The sequence below is a fragment of the Nematolebias whitei genome, chromosome 6 (genome assembly GCF_014905685.2).
Source record: "Nematolebias whitei isolate Nwh7 chromosome 6, NemWhi1, whole genome shotgun sequence".
Taxonomy (NCBI): Eukaryota; Metazoa; Chordata; class Actinopteri; order Cyprinodontiformes; family Rivulidae; genus Nematolebias; species Nematolebias whitei.
In genome coordinates this window covers 36,121,153-36,138,415 of record NC_056503.1, presented here as the reverse complement: position 1 = coordinate 36,138,415, position 17,263 = coordinate 36,121,153, and the positions used below count along the sequence as shown (strand labels likewise).

General features: G+C 39.3%; 1 protein-coding gene across 1 annotated transcript in view; it reads left to right on the top strand.

Annotated features, from left to right (window-relative positions):
• cadm1b (cell adhesion molecule 1b) overlaps positions 1-17,263 on the top strand; it is a 94,526-nt gene that overhangs the window by 18,608 nt on the left and 58,655 nt on the right. Inside the window, exons 2-3 of the mRNA XM_037678231.1 lie at positions 2,227-2,373; positions 12,732-12,884. Coding sequence (XP_037534159.1) covers positions 2,277-2,373; positions 12,732-12,884 — 250 coding nt within the window. The 5' untranslated portion in view covers positions 2,227-2,276. The remainder of the gene's footprint in view (positions 1-2,226; positions 2,374-12,731; positions 12,885-17,263) is intronic.

Here is a 17,263-nt window from a genome sequence, read left to right as displayed (position 1 = left end):
CACGTAGATGTTTAACAATCTGTTAAAATACACCAAAATGCAGGAAAATACATCTCCTTTATTCAAAAATTTTGGAGGGAGGACCCCCAAACCCCCCAGACCCCCTGCACCACCCCACCGGCCCGCTTGCTATATGCATTCTGACATAGACCAGTTTACAAATTAAGTTACGTTACTTGGTATGACTACTGCTGTTATGGTTCTGTTCAGTTTCATGTAAAGAAATTTCTGTAATAATATTAAGAAGTGGCGATACATTTATTATGTTCAATTATGTGAATAGGTAAAGTTTTAAAGTGGTTTTTGATGCAGTTCATTTCAACTATAATTTTTGGAAGTTGAAATTAAAAACTTTGTTAATTAAGTGGGTCTTGAATGAAAAATAGCCCATGTTTAAAAGAATAAAAACGGTATTAACACTATTAAAGAGCAAGTCTTAAGTATTTATGTTACACACATATTTCCATTACATTAAAGAGACAAATTGAAGAAAATTATTTAATAAACATGAGGGTTATGAGGGGGTCCCTGAAACTTTTTTCTCTCCTGTAAGTGGTCCCTGAACCCAAAAAAGTTTGAGAACCCCTCATCTAAAGGAATGCACATTCACCGTCACCTTTCATGCCAGACTTTTAGGCAATGATAGGACTTATGGTGAGAAATAATCAAGTTGTTGCCATTTTGATCCAACCTTGATAACACTGAGTTGTTTCACGTTTATTAGACTTGAACGAAGATTTCCATTTTTTTCATCTCAAATGTTTTAACATGACTGCACACTTTCTCTCAAATAAAAAAATAAGAAGTAATAAACCACTTTAATAGGGTTTTGTTTATGGAAATCCAAATGTCAGATGGAGTAAATAATAAAAAAAAAAGTGCAAATTGTCTGGAGCTCCTGCATTTATACGACCTCCTTTAGAAAAACGTTTAGTGTTGATTCATCTGCTGGCCATTAGAAAGTACAATGAGCTTGACTTTCTATCACCGCCTTTAATTTGATTCATGTCCATGTATAATTCACATTTATTTGATCAAATTAAACCCACGCATGTTGTGCTTACTAAAAATCTTTAATTGCCTGCTTTGTGTACTTTGGCGCATAATCGGTTGTCTGTTTTTACCTATTACCCTTCTTTTGTCCTGAACCTGCGCGCCGGCACCAGAGTGGAATGAAATGGGTGGTTCATTGCATCAGACAGGTCTGAGGAGCTTTTCTCCACAGGAGGTTAATTTCTTATTGCTCGCTGCGTTCGCAGAGTTCATTTTGAATCATGTTAGTTTGGCTGTCTGTTCCCATTATCTTTATCTAAAAATGCAGGCGTTTTTTTTTTGTTTTTTTTTCCCTTTTACCCCCCTCCACTTTGTAAATGTCAGAATGCAATAGAAGTGTCTGTCAGCTCAAGCATGCAAATGTGCTTTTGATGTTTTGTTTTTATTTTTTGGGGGGGTGTAGTTCTTTCTCTGGTGTGAATCTGATTCACTAAACGTATTCTCTTTGTGCTTTTTTTGGCTCCTGCCAAATAAATATAGCACAAGGTGACTTCAGATTTCCTTCTTCTTTCCCTCCTTAAACAGAGGTGGGGGATAAATCCAGGCTTTTTTGTGTTGTGGGAGCAGAGGGTAGCCCAGTATGTTATGATGACAAGGTCCAAAGTCTGTCAGTGGCCACAACGCCGGAGCACAGGGAGTTATTCAGATGCTTGTATTCTTGGAGATACAGAGCAGAGTACACTGATCACATGGAAGCTCAGATGGTGAGATCTGATAAAGCTTAACTATAAACAGCATCCAGCTCAGCTCGTCCCTCTCTGTTCGCTCGCGCTCCGTGTAACCCACCCTTTCCTTCTCACCTCCACCTCCCCGTCCAAATCTGCTGCCTCGCCACTTTCTTATATTCTTTGTCTTTTTTCCTTCATAGCCTTCCTCTCTCTGCATCTTTGTGGGCAGCAGAGCTTACAGCCCATCTGGCACTAGCGCACAGGGGCCCGCTCTGAGCTGGGGAGATCAATAATGACAAACAACGCACATGGCTCTTATAATAAACGGATTAGACATGGCTGCAAATAGACGATCTACACAGCCTATTCGCATATCTTCACTGCACATGTTCGCGTGTAGTCCCCGATGTCGAAAATCTAAATATTTAATAGACTCTAAATATTCAGTTGGGAAAATTTGTGTGCCGTTTAAAGTTTAATGTTCATTTCTGCGTATGTTTTGCAGTTGATAGTCAGAACCTGGCGACTGACAACGTGTCGGTGATCGAGGGGGAAATGGGCACCATCAGCTGTAGAGTGAAGAACAACGACGACTCCGTCATCCAGCTGCTGAACCCAAACAGACAGACCATCTACTTCAGAGACGTTCGACGTAAGTGCTGCTCACAACGCAACCCTTTTCCCTTGAAGTGATAAAACTGAAATATCAAATTATGTTTTTGTGATTTCTGTTTTGTGTGTGTGGCTATTTTACATTAACAGAGAAACAAAGTTTGTCTCAAACAGATGGAGTTCAGTTTACAAGTCCAATTTTCTTCAATTCTGGCTGCATACATGGGTTTGATTTATGTCTCATATTAAGAACAAGTTTTATTTAATGACTGAAAAGTTGTGAAAAATTAGCACAGATTGTTGTTTTATGCCAGACAAAATGTAACCCTGTTCACTCATTTAACAGATAGTATAGATCTTTAACTTGGGTATCTGTGGAAATGCTACAAACAATTAACACATGATTTGTTGTAGAAAATGCTTTGAGCGCTTTGCAGAAATACATTTTTGATCAGACTGACAAGCTAACTGTTAATCCAAGCAGGTCCAGGACCAAAGCTGATTTCCACCATCTTAAAACAACTCCATTCAGAGAGGTTTTACATCCATCCGTCCGTCCGTCCGTCCATCCATCCATCCATTATCTTTTACCTGCTTCTTCCTTTTTGGGTTGCAGTGGTCACTGGTTCCCATGTCCAGCTATCACTGTGCGAGAAATGGGGGACACCCTGGACAGGTCTCAAGTCCATCGCAGGAACACATAAAGACAAACGAGACAAACAACAATTCACTCTCTCACTCACACCTAGAGACAATTTACAGTTACCATATTTTTCGGACTATAAGGCGCATTTAAAATCCTTTAGTTTTCTCAAATATCAACAGTTCATTCAACCTTTATTTAGACAGGTAAATCCAATTGAGCCTCGAGGACTCATTTACAAGAGAGACCTGATTTCAACAAAGATTGATGACAACAATGGACAAATATAAGAAGGCATACAGATTTTTTTTTTTTTTTAACAAATAGGATGGCTAAAAAAAGAAAAGTAACAAAAAACAGCTAGATTTTAAGGCGAATGTAGAAAACTAAAAACAGGAGCATGTCTGCATTGGTCCTTGCCAGGAGTCCAACAGATTTAACAGTGAGCCTTATGTATTAATTCTGGTTGTGTTTACTGACCTCAAACCAATTTTATGTGGTTATTGTGAATGAGTTGAATAAAGTCTGACTTTTCTGACTGTTTTGTTTCACTTAATGCGCCTTATAATCCTGTGTGCCTTATAGTCCGAAAAATATGGTACCAATCAGTTTAACATGTGTGTTCATAGAAACATGTTTTTTTATATATATAAAACTAACATTTTGGTCAGTTTTTAATTAAATTATCATTTACATTGAATTTTGTGTGTATTTTTAAGCAGTTAGCTGTAGCACTTCCTGCAGAAATGCGCCAGGATGCAACCGTAAGTGCTACAGTTAACTACCGTAAAATCAGAATGCAAAAAAAAAAAAAAAACTACAAAAAATTAACAGCAGTGTAAAGATTTATCATTTAGAGTTTTCAAGAACTACTTCAAAGTTTTTCATAAAGGAGTTGTTTTAGGATGACTGCAGTCCACCTTATTGGGGTTCAGCTCGGACTAGCCGTTAGCTTATCCGGTTAAAATTAAACTAATTTCTTTAAACTGAGGTCATTTAAGTAGATTTCTATAACTAAAAAAACAATAATTCTTAAAAACTTCTTCGCACAACCACTTCTAGAACTGTGAAGAATCCCTTTAACGTTCAGCTTTATTTTTAGAGACCTAAAGTAAACTTAATTATAGGAACAACTTCATTGGGGATTATAGTATTTTTTTTAAGTTGCTTTAGAAGGATAATCATAATTCTTAACATAACACATAGCTTCACTGTTTTACTCTTTTTCATGCAAACTTTGACTAAATCAGCCTTAATCAATACAAGACAGAGACTTGCCTAAAACCTAAATGTCATTACTTTTTATTAAATGAAGCAAACAGTCTCTTTAAACATCAGAACAAATTTTATTTCTCACATTTTTCACAAAATACACAAATACAGTCAGCGCTGTGTGTTGAAAATGTCACGGCATAATTTCATCTTGAACATGCGCTCTGCTGCTATAACGTCAATAGTAATTACACAGGAAGTTTCATTCATTAACTAGAACTGCCTGTTGCGCAACGGTAAACAATGATTTATATGGCCTGACCCTTAAAATTAAAATTTATCTCCATAACTGAAGTAGAGCCAAAGGATTTAGCTACCTGATTATTTATGTGACTCAAGAACATGAATTAGTAGCTGTTGGTTTATCATGTGACAGCAGGAAGTTTCATGGGCAGGTCTGAACTTTTTTTATTATATTTTATAAAACAGTTTCTGTCTAAAATATAAATAAAATGTCAGAAGTAATAATTAAATGTAGCCCAACGATTGTCAGTCAGGTCATCTGGACAGTTTCTTTTTTTTTCTGAGATGTTTCGTCCTTCATCCAAAGGACTTTGTCAATCTGAGGAGCCACCAAAGAATACTGATTCCCACAAACGGCACACTCCACAGTGGAAAAAAACAGTTTGCTGGTGCTAAGATAAATGGTAAATGTTCTGTACTTATATAGCGCATTTCTATCTTATTTCAAGATAATCAAAGTGCTTTACACTACAATCTGTGTCCTCATTTATCCATTCATACAGCACTCTACTAGATCTCTACAAAGATAATTGAACAAATCATTCTAAAGAGACTAATCAGTGCTTTAGATCACATTCATACACAGATGGGACACACATCTGAGGCAATGAGGGGTACAGGGTCTTGTCCGGGGACACTTCAGCATGTGATTGCAGGTGGATTCGAAACCCCAACTCTTGCACTGGATGACGACTGCTCTAACCACTCAGCCACAGCTGATGGCCTATGGGGCCTGCCCTCTCTGCCATTAACTCCTCTGAGACAGGCATGCCAAAGTGGTTCAAAACATCAAAGTTCATACTCAATAATCCAAGTATAAAATTCAGTAATGTTCAATCAGGTCATCTGGATGGTTTATTTTTTTCCTGAGATGTTTCGTCCTTCACCCAAAGGACTTCTTCAACCGGAGGAGCCACCAAACAAACTGATTCCCACAAACATCATACTTCACAGTGGGAAAAAAAAAACAGGTCATCTTAGCACCAGCAAACTGGTACTAAAGCTACCGGCACCGGAGGAGGGGGCGTGCCAAAGAGACCATCTTAGCAACAACATAACTGGTTTGTTCCACTTTGGAGTAAGCTGTTGGGGGAAGAATCAGTTTTGTGTTGTGTGTTTCCTTGACTGATGAAGCCTTCTGGATGGAAGGTGAAACATTTCAGCACAAAAAAAAGAAACTGTCCAGATGACCTGACTGAAAATTGTTGGATTGTATACCTGGATTATTGAGCATGAACTTTGTTGGTTTTGAACCAGTTCGACATGACTGTCGACGAGGGAGAGGGCCGACACTGGAGGAGGGGGCGTGCCAAAGACACCCTCTTAGCACAAACATAACTGGTTTGTTCCACTTTGGAGTAAGCTGTTAGGGGAAGAATCAGTTTTATCTTGTTTGTTTTCCTTGACTGATGAAGCCTTCTGGATGGAAGGTGAAACATTTCAGCACAAAAAAAAATAAACTGTCCATATGACCTGACAGAAAATTGTTTGATGGTACTAAAGTACTTTGTTCGTACTTTAATACAGTTGTGCGACTGCTATGAACATCACTGTACACCCTGTTTCATTATGGGTTTACTACAGTAAAAGAGTACAGTAGTTCCTCGCTACTCACGATACTGAAATAAACTACTACTTACTACCCGGTACTTGTATTACTATTCCTATTTTGCGGTTTTTCACTTATCGCAGGGCTTCAGGGTACGGATCATCCGTGATAAATGATGGACTACTGTATTAGATTTGATTATAGATTATCAATTGAGATAAACTCCAGATTTCAGTTAGATTGTTTTGTCCAAACCTTGGTCAGAATCTCATTGAACATTTAACTCTTTTCAGAATGCTGTTAGATTAATAAGAGAGAAATCATGGTGTATGTGTAATGGGAATACTTTAGTGTCCTTATCACTGTTGGGTTTTATGATAATCTCTTAGATTAGAATGTTGAAGATTATGATTATGCATGAACATATGGGATACTTCAACTTTTTTTTTTCTTGCATTTTCACTTGTTTACATCTTGGATCCAAGCCAGGATTCAAGGTGAACGAGGCACAGCCGTCATTTCAAGCTATATTGCATCCCAGATGTTATTTCACAAGTCTAGGTGGAGCGACGTGCGTTTCATTCTCTCACTTGCGAAAAGCATCGGGGGAGTCTGAGAACACAGCTTATTTATATTTGCACAAAACACCCAAAGCCGCTTTGAAATGTGGCAGAGAAAAACGATGTAAAGAATAGATTGTGTTGTGCTGTGCATCTTCAACACATTGGGTTAGACATCAAGGAATGGAAACATAACAGCGAAGAATCAGGAGTTACATCATCGTGACAATTAGTGCTCTGTACAGTTGAAGAAGTCCTGCCCGGAGGTTAGGTCAACCTTTTCCTCTCTGTTTCGTATTGAGCTGCTCCATGTGAGCCGGCAAACATGTCATTTTCTCTGCCAAAGTCAATACTGCGCCTTTGTCAACAACAAACAACAAACTGTGTTGTTTATTTACCATTGCATGTGAATATACGTCAGGCTTTCTGACGGGCGGGTTAAGTGTTGTTGGTTTGCTGCTGTGTGTTTGTGTTTCTCACTATGGGGTCCAGTGAACCCCATGTCGGTGCTATTCTAGGCTCTGTTCCTAAAGGACCGCTGGTTCTGCTGGGACCCCCCTCAGCCAGTGGCATTGTTACCTGTCAACAGGGCCGCCCGACACACTGGCAGATCTTTGTATACAAGGAGGTAAACAGCGGTGACACAGGGACACACCGGGAGCTGCGAGAACAGCAGCTACAAGCCAAGTAGCCACTTCAGAATAAGATACAAACAAGAATACTGGAATAATGTCAAAATTACCGTAGCAGTGAAAGCCGTATAAATGAATTTCTGTTGCAGCAAATAAAGATGAATTATGTCATAGGTAGGAGCCTACCAAGTCCTGTTAGGATGAGGCGTTTATTCTTCCAGATATATGCAAAATGACATGCAATTTGGCAGAGTTGTCATCTGAAATGGAAAAAATGAGCCTTTATCAGCGAAGGTGGACCTCTTAGAATAGTGATGCAATAGAGGAAGATTATTTATTCACTGCATCTCCTGTCAGCGGATTTCTTACTTTGTATTACAGAGACTTTCTGTTCAAAGTGGCTCCTACCCAACAGAACTTCCTTTTAGCATCAAGTCTTTGCAGGTTTGAAGCCTCAGAATGGAGTTTCAGTTCTTAAGAGTTTTGAACGTTACTTTGGGAATAATGCATCACCTGACAATGTAAAAAAAATCTGAAGGGTCCAATTATAGCAGCAAACTCCAGAAAGATATTATGAAGATTACATTTTTACTTCTTAGCTAAGGTTTCTTTCAACACTTAGCTTCATCTTGGTGTTTTGCATCTTGTTTGGTTCAGTTTTATCAAACTAAAGATATTTTTGACCCAGGTAAGCTGTAAAAAAAGGTTTATGTGTTCAAACAGTACTGGGTTTAACTCATGCAGGTGGCTAAAACTAACAAAATGGTTTACTGACGTAAATAATTAGAGAAGTTGAGCTGTTTTCTCATTTGCTGGTATTACAGTCAGCTGGCTTCTTGAGTCAAACTTAAAATATCAGATTAAGAAATGAAATTGACAATTTTATGAATTCAACACATTTCTTTTACTGTATGAATGTTAAAGAAGACAACAAGGTTGAAAAATCTCTAACATTGTCAGAGTATGAATTTTAAGGTTTAAGGCAAAGTGTTTTTTTTTTTTTTTATTAATAACTGTTCTTTTTCTAACCAGTTGTTCAGTGAGTTACACTAAGTCTTTTGGGCCTAAGGACATGTAGATGAACAGATGCTCAGATATATTCATCATTTAACACGGATTCCTCATTTTTCTGGACTGAATAAAACGTGCATTGAATTTAAGGAAATGCAAACGTGAGACGTCATTTATATTTGACCCATCAAAATGAATGCGGTCATTTATTTACAGAATCAAAATTTAACATCAAACATTTACATTAATTTGGCAAATTATGAAAATAACAACATAAGCAATCAATCAGGAAAAATCATACGGCCATGATTTTTCCGTTGCCTCACCACAGACATTTATGAAAACTGTACAATTATGATCTTTTACCCACATGAATGTGGGTGAGCATTTTACACAGACATTTCTAAAATATCTGGAAGAATTTCTACTTGATAGAAAAGTTTAAAGATGGAAAGAAGTTTAGAGGGAGTAAGATGGTGTGTGAGGGGTGAAATGTGTTCACCAGAATCGACACTCTCCGGCTTTCTTCAGCTTTTCCTTACAGTACACTTAGGTGATGAAATCGGCTCCTTTACCTGGAGATGTCTCAGGTGAGATTCCGTTTAACGCACCCTTTCAGCGTCTCAGTAGGATGCTGTTACTCGTCCGAAGTAATGGCGAGGCTCTGTTCGACACATATTCACCTCAGTGGAAAATGTTATAATCCCATGGAACTCGGAAGAGCTCTGTTGTCAGGATCATCCCGTCTCTCACAGAACTGGTTGGACTGTGTATCCAGCAGAACTCCAACAGCACTCCATCAGAACTTCAACAGAACCAAGACTCAGTAGACCAGGAAGTACTGACATTTTAAAGAGCTGTTTCCCGGTTCACTTTTGGGATTTGTTCATTGGTCAGAAACAACCAGACGGGGTGTGTTTTGTGACGTAAGAGGTTAGAGACAGCGAGAATTGTTATGAAACAGATCAGAAATGTTCTCACAGACAGAGAGAGTTTTGTTTTGGCGCTGTTTCAGCAACAGGTGCCAAAACTTCTCTATTTACGTCTGAGAGGATTTTAAAAACATGACAGTTTTAACATAACAACTTGTTTTGCGTTTTATTCCAACCTTGGACCAACTTACACTTGCTCATTCAAAAGCAGAAATCAGAAAAGGCATAATTACTCTGTAACAGCTTTGACATGAGAATAAAAATCATTACACAGTTAATAAAATTGATTAGTTCACTGCCACATCTAAAATGGTTTGAACTAAGACACTTTGATTATCAACATTTGAAAAATAGTAATGATAATAAAAAGAGAGTGTTCTTTTCACTTGAATCTTCAAGAAAGAAAGTCTCAGGATGGGTGAACCTGTATTTCTGAGTTCAAATCAATGAAATGACAGTCCCTGTCCCACAAGGTTCTAAAGGTCAAGAGTTTTGACCTTAGACTTAGTTTTTGACATGGGCCTAGTCCACTACAGACACTTAAAGAAGTAATTTTATTTTTATTTTTCCCCAGAAAACCTTGTTCTGTGTTTTTCTAATTAAACAAGCAAAAAAGTTTAATTTTATTTTTCCATATTTTCCTAACAGAGCACTTCGCTCTCAGACTGCAGGCTTACTCACGGTTCCTAGAGTTTCCAAAAACAGAATAGGAGGAAGATCTTTCAGTTATCAGGCTCCTCTTTTGTGGAACAAACTTCCTGTTTCTGTCCGTAAGGCTGACACATTGTCCAGTTTTAAGACTGGGCTTAAAACTTTCCTTTTTGATAAATCCTATAGAATCGTGCTGCCGTTGTTCGGTGTATGTTTTGCACTATTAATCCATCCATTATCTTTACCCGCTTATTACATTTTGGGTCACGGGGGTCGCCGGTGCCCATGTCCAGCAATCACTGTGTGTGGGGCGGGGTACACCCTGGATGGGTCACAAGTCCATCACAGGGCCACATAGAGACAAACGAGACAAACAACCATTCACTCTCTCACTCACACCTAGAGACAATTTAGAGTTACCAATCAGTCTAACATGCATGTTTTTGGTCTGTGGGAGGAAACCGGAGTGCCCGGAGAAAACCCACACATGCACGGAGAGAACATGCAAACTCCACGAGAAAGGCCCCCGGACCGGGATTTGAACCAGGGACCTGCTTGCTGAGAGGCAGCATCTCTACCAGTTGCGCCACCGTGCTTAAGTCTCATCAGTCAATTTTTTTTTTTAAATCATCATGAAGAGGAAAAAAATATGTAAGTCACTTCAGTGTATAAGTTGCATTTATTATCACCGCTGACCCGTCGTGTTTATTATGCATTTATTTAATGGTCAAAATAGCTTCAATTCGCCTGGATGGCGTGGTGTCCGCCATCCATCCATCCATTCATCGTGGCTGGAGCCACTAGCTCTCCAGCGTTCCTCCGCACCAGCTGAGTGAAGCGAGCGTGCACTGGATGACTCGCTCTTGCAGTTCTTAGAAATTTAAAGCATCAGTCAAAAATTGTGTTATGAATATAAAAAATAAAAATGTATATGTCACTATGTGATCTGGAAAATAGGAACCATAAAATTACCTTAATTTGGACAAAAACATGTTTTTATTTATGTTTCCAAGACAAAAACAATATATATAAAAAACTTGCAGACAGCAAGTTACTACAAGTAAATACAGCAACTGTTCAGTTAAAAGGACAACTGGAAAACACAAATTTACCTGCTATCACTAACACAATCTTTAACTGATTGAAAACATTAAGCCTCTCAACAGGCTAAATGATGCAGAAAGTCAAGTAAATCTCAAAACACTGCTTAAATATATATATATGTATATATATATATATATGTATGTATATATATATATATGTATGTATATATATATATATATATATATATATATATACTACTGTACCTCTGAAGGCTGCAAAGGTGATCGGTTTTTGTGATCGTCACTGAAAGGCATTGATCGTATCGGCCGATCACATACTTTTTAAAGAAAATCATCCCATTATGATTGATGGCCGATCGATTGGAACATCTCTAACACAAATTAATAGTTTGTATTCGTAATTATTCTTAATTAATTTAATTAATTAGTTTGTAAATATTCTGAGCCTGGTTCTGCTGGTGGACCTGCCATTGTGTGTCTGTTTTCTCCTTCCTGTCCTCTCAAATACAAACGGTCAAAGCACATGGCCGCTCATCCTGAGCCTGGTTCTGCTGGAGGTTTCTTCCTCAGGAGGAAGTTTTTCCTTTCCACTGTTACCTTTATGCTTGCTTAATGGGAGACTGTGGCAAAGAGAAGACTCAAAGCAATCTGTTGGCTCCTCAGATAAATAACATTTTTAACAGATTTATGTGTATGTGAATGGTTTTGTTCAGTGCCCTAAGACAACTTCTGTTGTAATTTCGTGCTATATAAAAAAACTAAATTGAACTGGATGGTAAAATTAAGTAAATATGATATGAATTATCATGCATATGTTGATTAAATGTTGTATTTTTTAAATAATACTAAGCAACAATCGTGCGTAAGCAAACAGCTCTTGAAAAGAAATGTTGCATCAACTGCACTTACAGTTTCTGACGTGAATGGTCTCCCTCTGTTGCAGGTACTCTTAAGTACATCAGCATCATTGTTTCCCTTTAAGGATAGACTTTCAAAGAGCTCTCAGAATTTATTGGGGGATGAGGTTTCATGTTGATACTGCCCTGAGACCTTAAGTGATGATCATAATACAAAGTGCACGGCCTGGTGGGAGTAATAAACTCCCTGCGCTTGAAGCCGAGACTGAATTGAGTTCGTTAGCTCGACAGATGCAGGGAGGACTTGATAAAGAAGGCAGGTCAAAGCATCAAAAGACCCTCCCAATCAAGTCAAGCCGCACTGTTTATGTAAAAGAGCGCTCAGGGATGCGCGCTGACCCAAATGAGAAAGCAGTGAGCAAAAAGCCAGAGAGAGACGGCTAACCTAGATTGATGACATTAAACGAAAATTCTGCCAATCCATAGAGGCATTAATACACAGCATTCTGGCTACTTTTGATTTAGAGTTTCGAGCATCCACGCATCTCGGCTTTCACACTGTGATTTAATTCATTATGTATGTTTGAATGCCTCTCCTTTTTACAGTGGAATATGTGGGTTTGATGCAGCCATCCGTGACCGGCCTCAGCCCATTTTAAGAGTTTCTTAGCTTGTTAGGGCTCTTCATGAACACTCTTCACACTTTCCTTTCTTTGGTCTGTGGACTGTAAAGGTACTTTATAAATCAACCCCAGGAATCATTTTGAAACTCACTTTTCTTTTACTCAATTAAGGAGAAAGCCCAGAAAAAGGGCAGCACTTGCCCTCTTCTCTCCCTCTCCCTCCTCCTGTCTAATTTTGTGCTAGTGTCTCCTTTGTCATCCTCCTTCCCATCTCTCTCACCCCAACACACATACTAACACTTTCCTTTTCCTTCTCACCCCATGTCTCACGCTCGTGTCCCTGCACTCTGTATCCCCACAGCTCTCAAGGACAGCCGGTTCCAGCTGGTGAATTTCTCTGACAACGAACTCCGGGTGTCTCTGTCCAATGTGTCGCTCTCCGACGAGGGACGCTACGTGTGCCAGCTCTACACAGATCCCCCTCAAGAAGCCTACGCAGACATCACTGTCCTGGGTAGGTGTGAGGACACACGTGTGATTCTCACGCAGGAAAAAAAAAAAACAACTCATACTTCCATTGTAATCGACTCAGTTATAAATGGCGAATGTGGAATAATAGTAATCTTTGAACTTGTTATTTTAAGCAACTGAAACAAAATGTCAGCCAATTAGGCTCTTGCAGTGCTCAACAGCATAACGAAAAGGAGCAGATGCTGAAGCTGATGGCTCAGACCGTGTTGGTTTGGCAGCTGTGTTGACTCTGAATCCTGGTGAATGTTGACTTGGCTGCTCCCAATGATTCCCTATTGAGAGTCAGCTGTGCCACACTTTGATGCTTTGGAGAGAAATTACTTTAGTTAAGCTTTATTATACATGCAGACATCCTGGGGGATTGAAAGGAATTAAAAGCACTTTAAAGTAATTACTCCAGTTGTACGATTGAAACCTAGCTGCAGTATTTCTGAATCAAGGGGTTCAGATGACGAGCTCTTGAAATAAGCACTCGAGTGACTTTTTGCTTTTAAGTAACTGAAGTTCAGCAAATTTGCTGTGATGACTAATACAGGGAACGATTGAAAGATACATCTAATTTTGCCTATATCCATCTGAACATAGGTTGTAATTGTGCATATATGTTTTTGAGTCTGGCATCAAATAATGTATTGCTAATTAGCACAGCGTTATGAATAAATGTTTATCTGTATTATTGAATCATCAGTTCCTTCGAATTAGCAGAAATGCCAAATTATGGCGAGTTTTGTGATTGGTTGTCATTCAGTCCATCGCAAAAGTTTAAGCTAAAATATTGCCATCGTTATCATTTAAAGTTGATAATCATAGTTTCAAAAACATAAATTTGTGAAACTTGTGTGTAAGTTTTAAAGATTGAAGTGCACATAAAAAATAACACAGTATCACAACCCTGTGGGAAGGTGCCACACTGCCAAAATTGAACTGTGGTGTACTTCTTCTTATTTTCCCATGGCAGAGCAAAAAAAGGGAATTCAGAACACCCTCCGTCCATCTGTTCATCCATGCAGGTTGTGAGCATGATAACTTGAAATATAAGTGAGGTAACGACTTCCATTTCGATGTGTGGGTACATGTAGGCAAAAGAAAAAAGAAAGTTTCCTTTCAAAAAGTGGGTTGCCAAGTCAAAATCCAACATGGCCATTGTGCTTGGTTGTAGTTAAAATTGCTCCCTCCACTTCCCAGGATCAGTCACTCTGCAGAAAAAAAACTACCTTTATTTTTCCACACAGTGTAACTCCTATCCCCTTAATTATTTTTCACCAAAAACATTAAGGTTAACTTTCATTCACTGTTCAATTCCAGTCAAGAAAAACTACAGAAATCCAAATCCCTCAGGACACCGGACATTGGTGTATCGCTATTTCAATGTAGCTACACTGATCTGTTTGTGTACTGAAGCTCAGCTCCTCAGTCAGACACAAAGAAATAAGTTACTTAATCATTCCCATGTGTTAGATCCTCAGTGGATATACTGAAATCCACCCAAAGTACAAAAAAAACTTGCATTTCTGGCTGAAATGCAACTCTGCACATACATATGTTGTATGACAATAAGATGTATGTTCCTCACAAGGTGCACTACAATATCCTTCCATCCAGCCATCCATCAGTTATCTTCCACTCATTCCGAATTCGGGTTGCAAGGGCAGCAGCTTGAGCAGGGAGGCCCAGACATCTTTTTCCACAGCCACCTCTTCCAGCTCTTCTGAGAAAACTCCAAGGCGTTTCCGGGCCAACCGAGAGACATAATCTCTCCAGCACATCCTGGGTGTTCTTTGGGGTCTCCTCCCAGTCGGATATGTCCAAAGCACCTCCCTAGGGAGACGCCCAGGGAGCATCCTTACCAGATGCCCAAACAACCTCAACTGTCTCCTCTTGATGTGGAGGAGCAGCATTTCAATTCCAAGTTTCTCGTGGATAACTGAACTTCTCACCCTATCTCTAAGGGAGAGTCCAGCTACCCTGCGGAGGAAACTCATTTCAGCCTCATGTATCCACAGTCTTGTTCTTTCGGTCACTACCCAGAGTTTGTGATCACAGGTGAGGGTAGGAATGTAGTCTGACTGTTAAACAGAGAGCTTTGCCTTAGAACTCAGCTCCCTCTTCACCACAATACACTGGTACAGAGTCCACAATACTGCAGATGCTGCTGCAATCCATCTGTCAATCTCAATCTCAAGCTCCATTCTTCCCTCACTTGTGAACAAAACCCTAAGATACTTGAACTCCTCCACTTGAGGCAGAACCTCACCCTTGACCCAAAGAGATCAATCCACCCTTTTCCAACTGGGGACCATGGCCTCAGATTTGGAGGTCACCTCAGCCATTTCACAATCGGCTGCGAAGCGCTCCAGTGAGAGCTTAAGATCATGGCACGATGACACCAACAGGAACACATCATCTGCAAAGAGCAGAGAAGGAAGCCTGAGGACCCCAAACCAGAATCCCTCCGCCTGCTGGCTGTGCTGAGAAATTCTGTCCATAAAAGTTATGAAAAGAATCGGTGACAGCAGGCAACCCTGGCAGAGTCCAGCTCCCACCCTGAAGGGGTCAGACTTACTACCGGCAATGTGAACCAAACTCTCGCACCGCTTGTATAGGGCCCAAACTGCCCGTAGTAACGGGCCCTCAGTCCCATACTCACGGCGCACCCCCCACAGTGTACCCCAAGAAACACGGTCGAAAGCCTTCTCCAAATCCACAAAACACATGTAGACTGGAAGGGCAAACTCCCATGACCCCTCGAGGACCCTAGTGAGGGTAAAGAGCTGTTCCAGTGTTCCACGGCCAGGACAGAACCTAAAATGTTCTTCCTGGATCTGAGGTTCAACCAGTGATCGGACTGACTTCTCCAGTACCCCTGAGTAGACCTTACCAGGGAGGCTAAGGAGAGTGATGCCCCTATAATTGGAGCACACCCTCTGGTCCCCCTTTTTGAAGAAGGGAACCACCACCCCAGTCCGCCAATCCAGTGGCACTGCCCCAGATGTTCAGGTGATGTTGCAAAGGTGTGTCAACTAAGACAGCCCCAAACATCCAGAGCCTTAAGGAAATCAGGGTGAATCTCTTCCACAATATTCCAAAGGCTATTTAATTTTAACTACCGTTAACTTTTTTATGAATAAATTATAAAAACTGATATTCTGCAGCTTTGTTTTTCAAAAGAGCTTTGTTTTTTTGTAAGACACAAATGGAGAATCATGTGTTTAAAAATGGAAAAGCGCAATTAGAAGCCGTTATGTCGTTTGTAAAGACATAACGATGAGAGCAAATCTGGGCTTTCAGGCTGATAAAAAATACATCTAAAATGCGCTTTTTGTTACCAGGCTGATACAGATACAAGCACAGTGTCATGTTTAATATCTAAAGAAAACAAAAATCACCCCAGGTGTTGGAAGATTGTTAGTTTTGCATGTCTTAAGCAATACATCACAGTTTTAACTGAACAATCATGTAGATTTGTAAAAATGTTACATTTTCACTGCCTTTAAGTCTACAACTGTTATCAACAGCATCAGCTGTTTGGGCATCCTACTGTGTTTTACTATGAAATGGGCAAAGTTCAACAAAAATATACAACAATTTTTAAGAATACATTGAATATATTGAAGGTGCAGTTACTTGGTCACAAGAAAAATTAACAACTTGTGTCCTTTTAGCAAATGTATCCCATAAAAGTGTTAGTAGGACATTTATTCTGAAGCATTTACATAATTATCTAAAGTCTGAATAAAAAGGAACAGAAATAATTTATCCAATATTAAAAAGCTTTGTTAATATATTGGTGTGGTCATGATTAAACTAACAAATTAAGATGTGTCACTTTAAATAGGTTTTCTTTATGCCCCATGTTGATGGAGCACTGTTAGTAATGCATACAAGGTTCTTCCTTTTTGACTTACTCATAGATTAAGCATGACCATGCAATAAGAATATAGCGTTTCTTTTTCTAAATAGGTGAGAGACGTTTTTAATTTGGATCATAAAATCTAAAAATATTTGTAAAACTCTTCTAATAAACTTGATTTGATACCAAGAAGTGCTCCTAACTTTTTGATAACAATGCCAATTGTTACAGGTCACATTAATTACAGCAGGAGCTGCATTCCCTTTTTTCACCAAAAAGATATTCAGTAATTGTAGACAGATTCAGCGACCCATGCCCAAAGGGCAACATCATGTTCACCCTCCCACTTTGCCTCCAAACACAACAGCTGGCAGTGAAGACAGCAGGAAATACTGAGATTATACAAATGAGAACAAGAGTTGGACAAACATTAACAAATCGGGTGTGTTCAGTCTAAAGCAGCATGTTCATAAAAAGAAGACATCATTATTTAGCTGTAGCATTAGAAAATC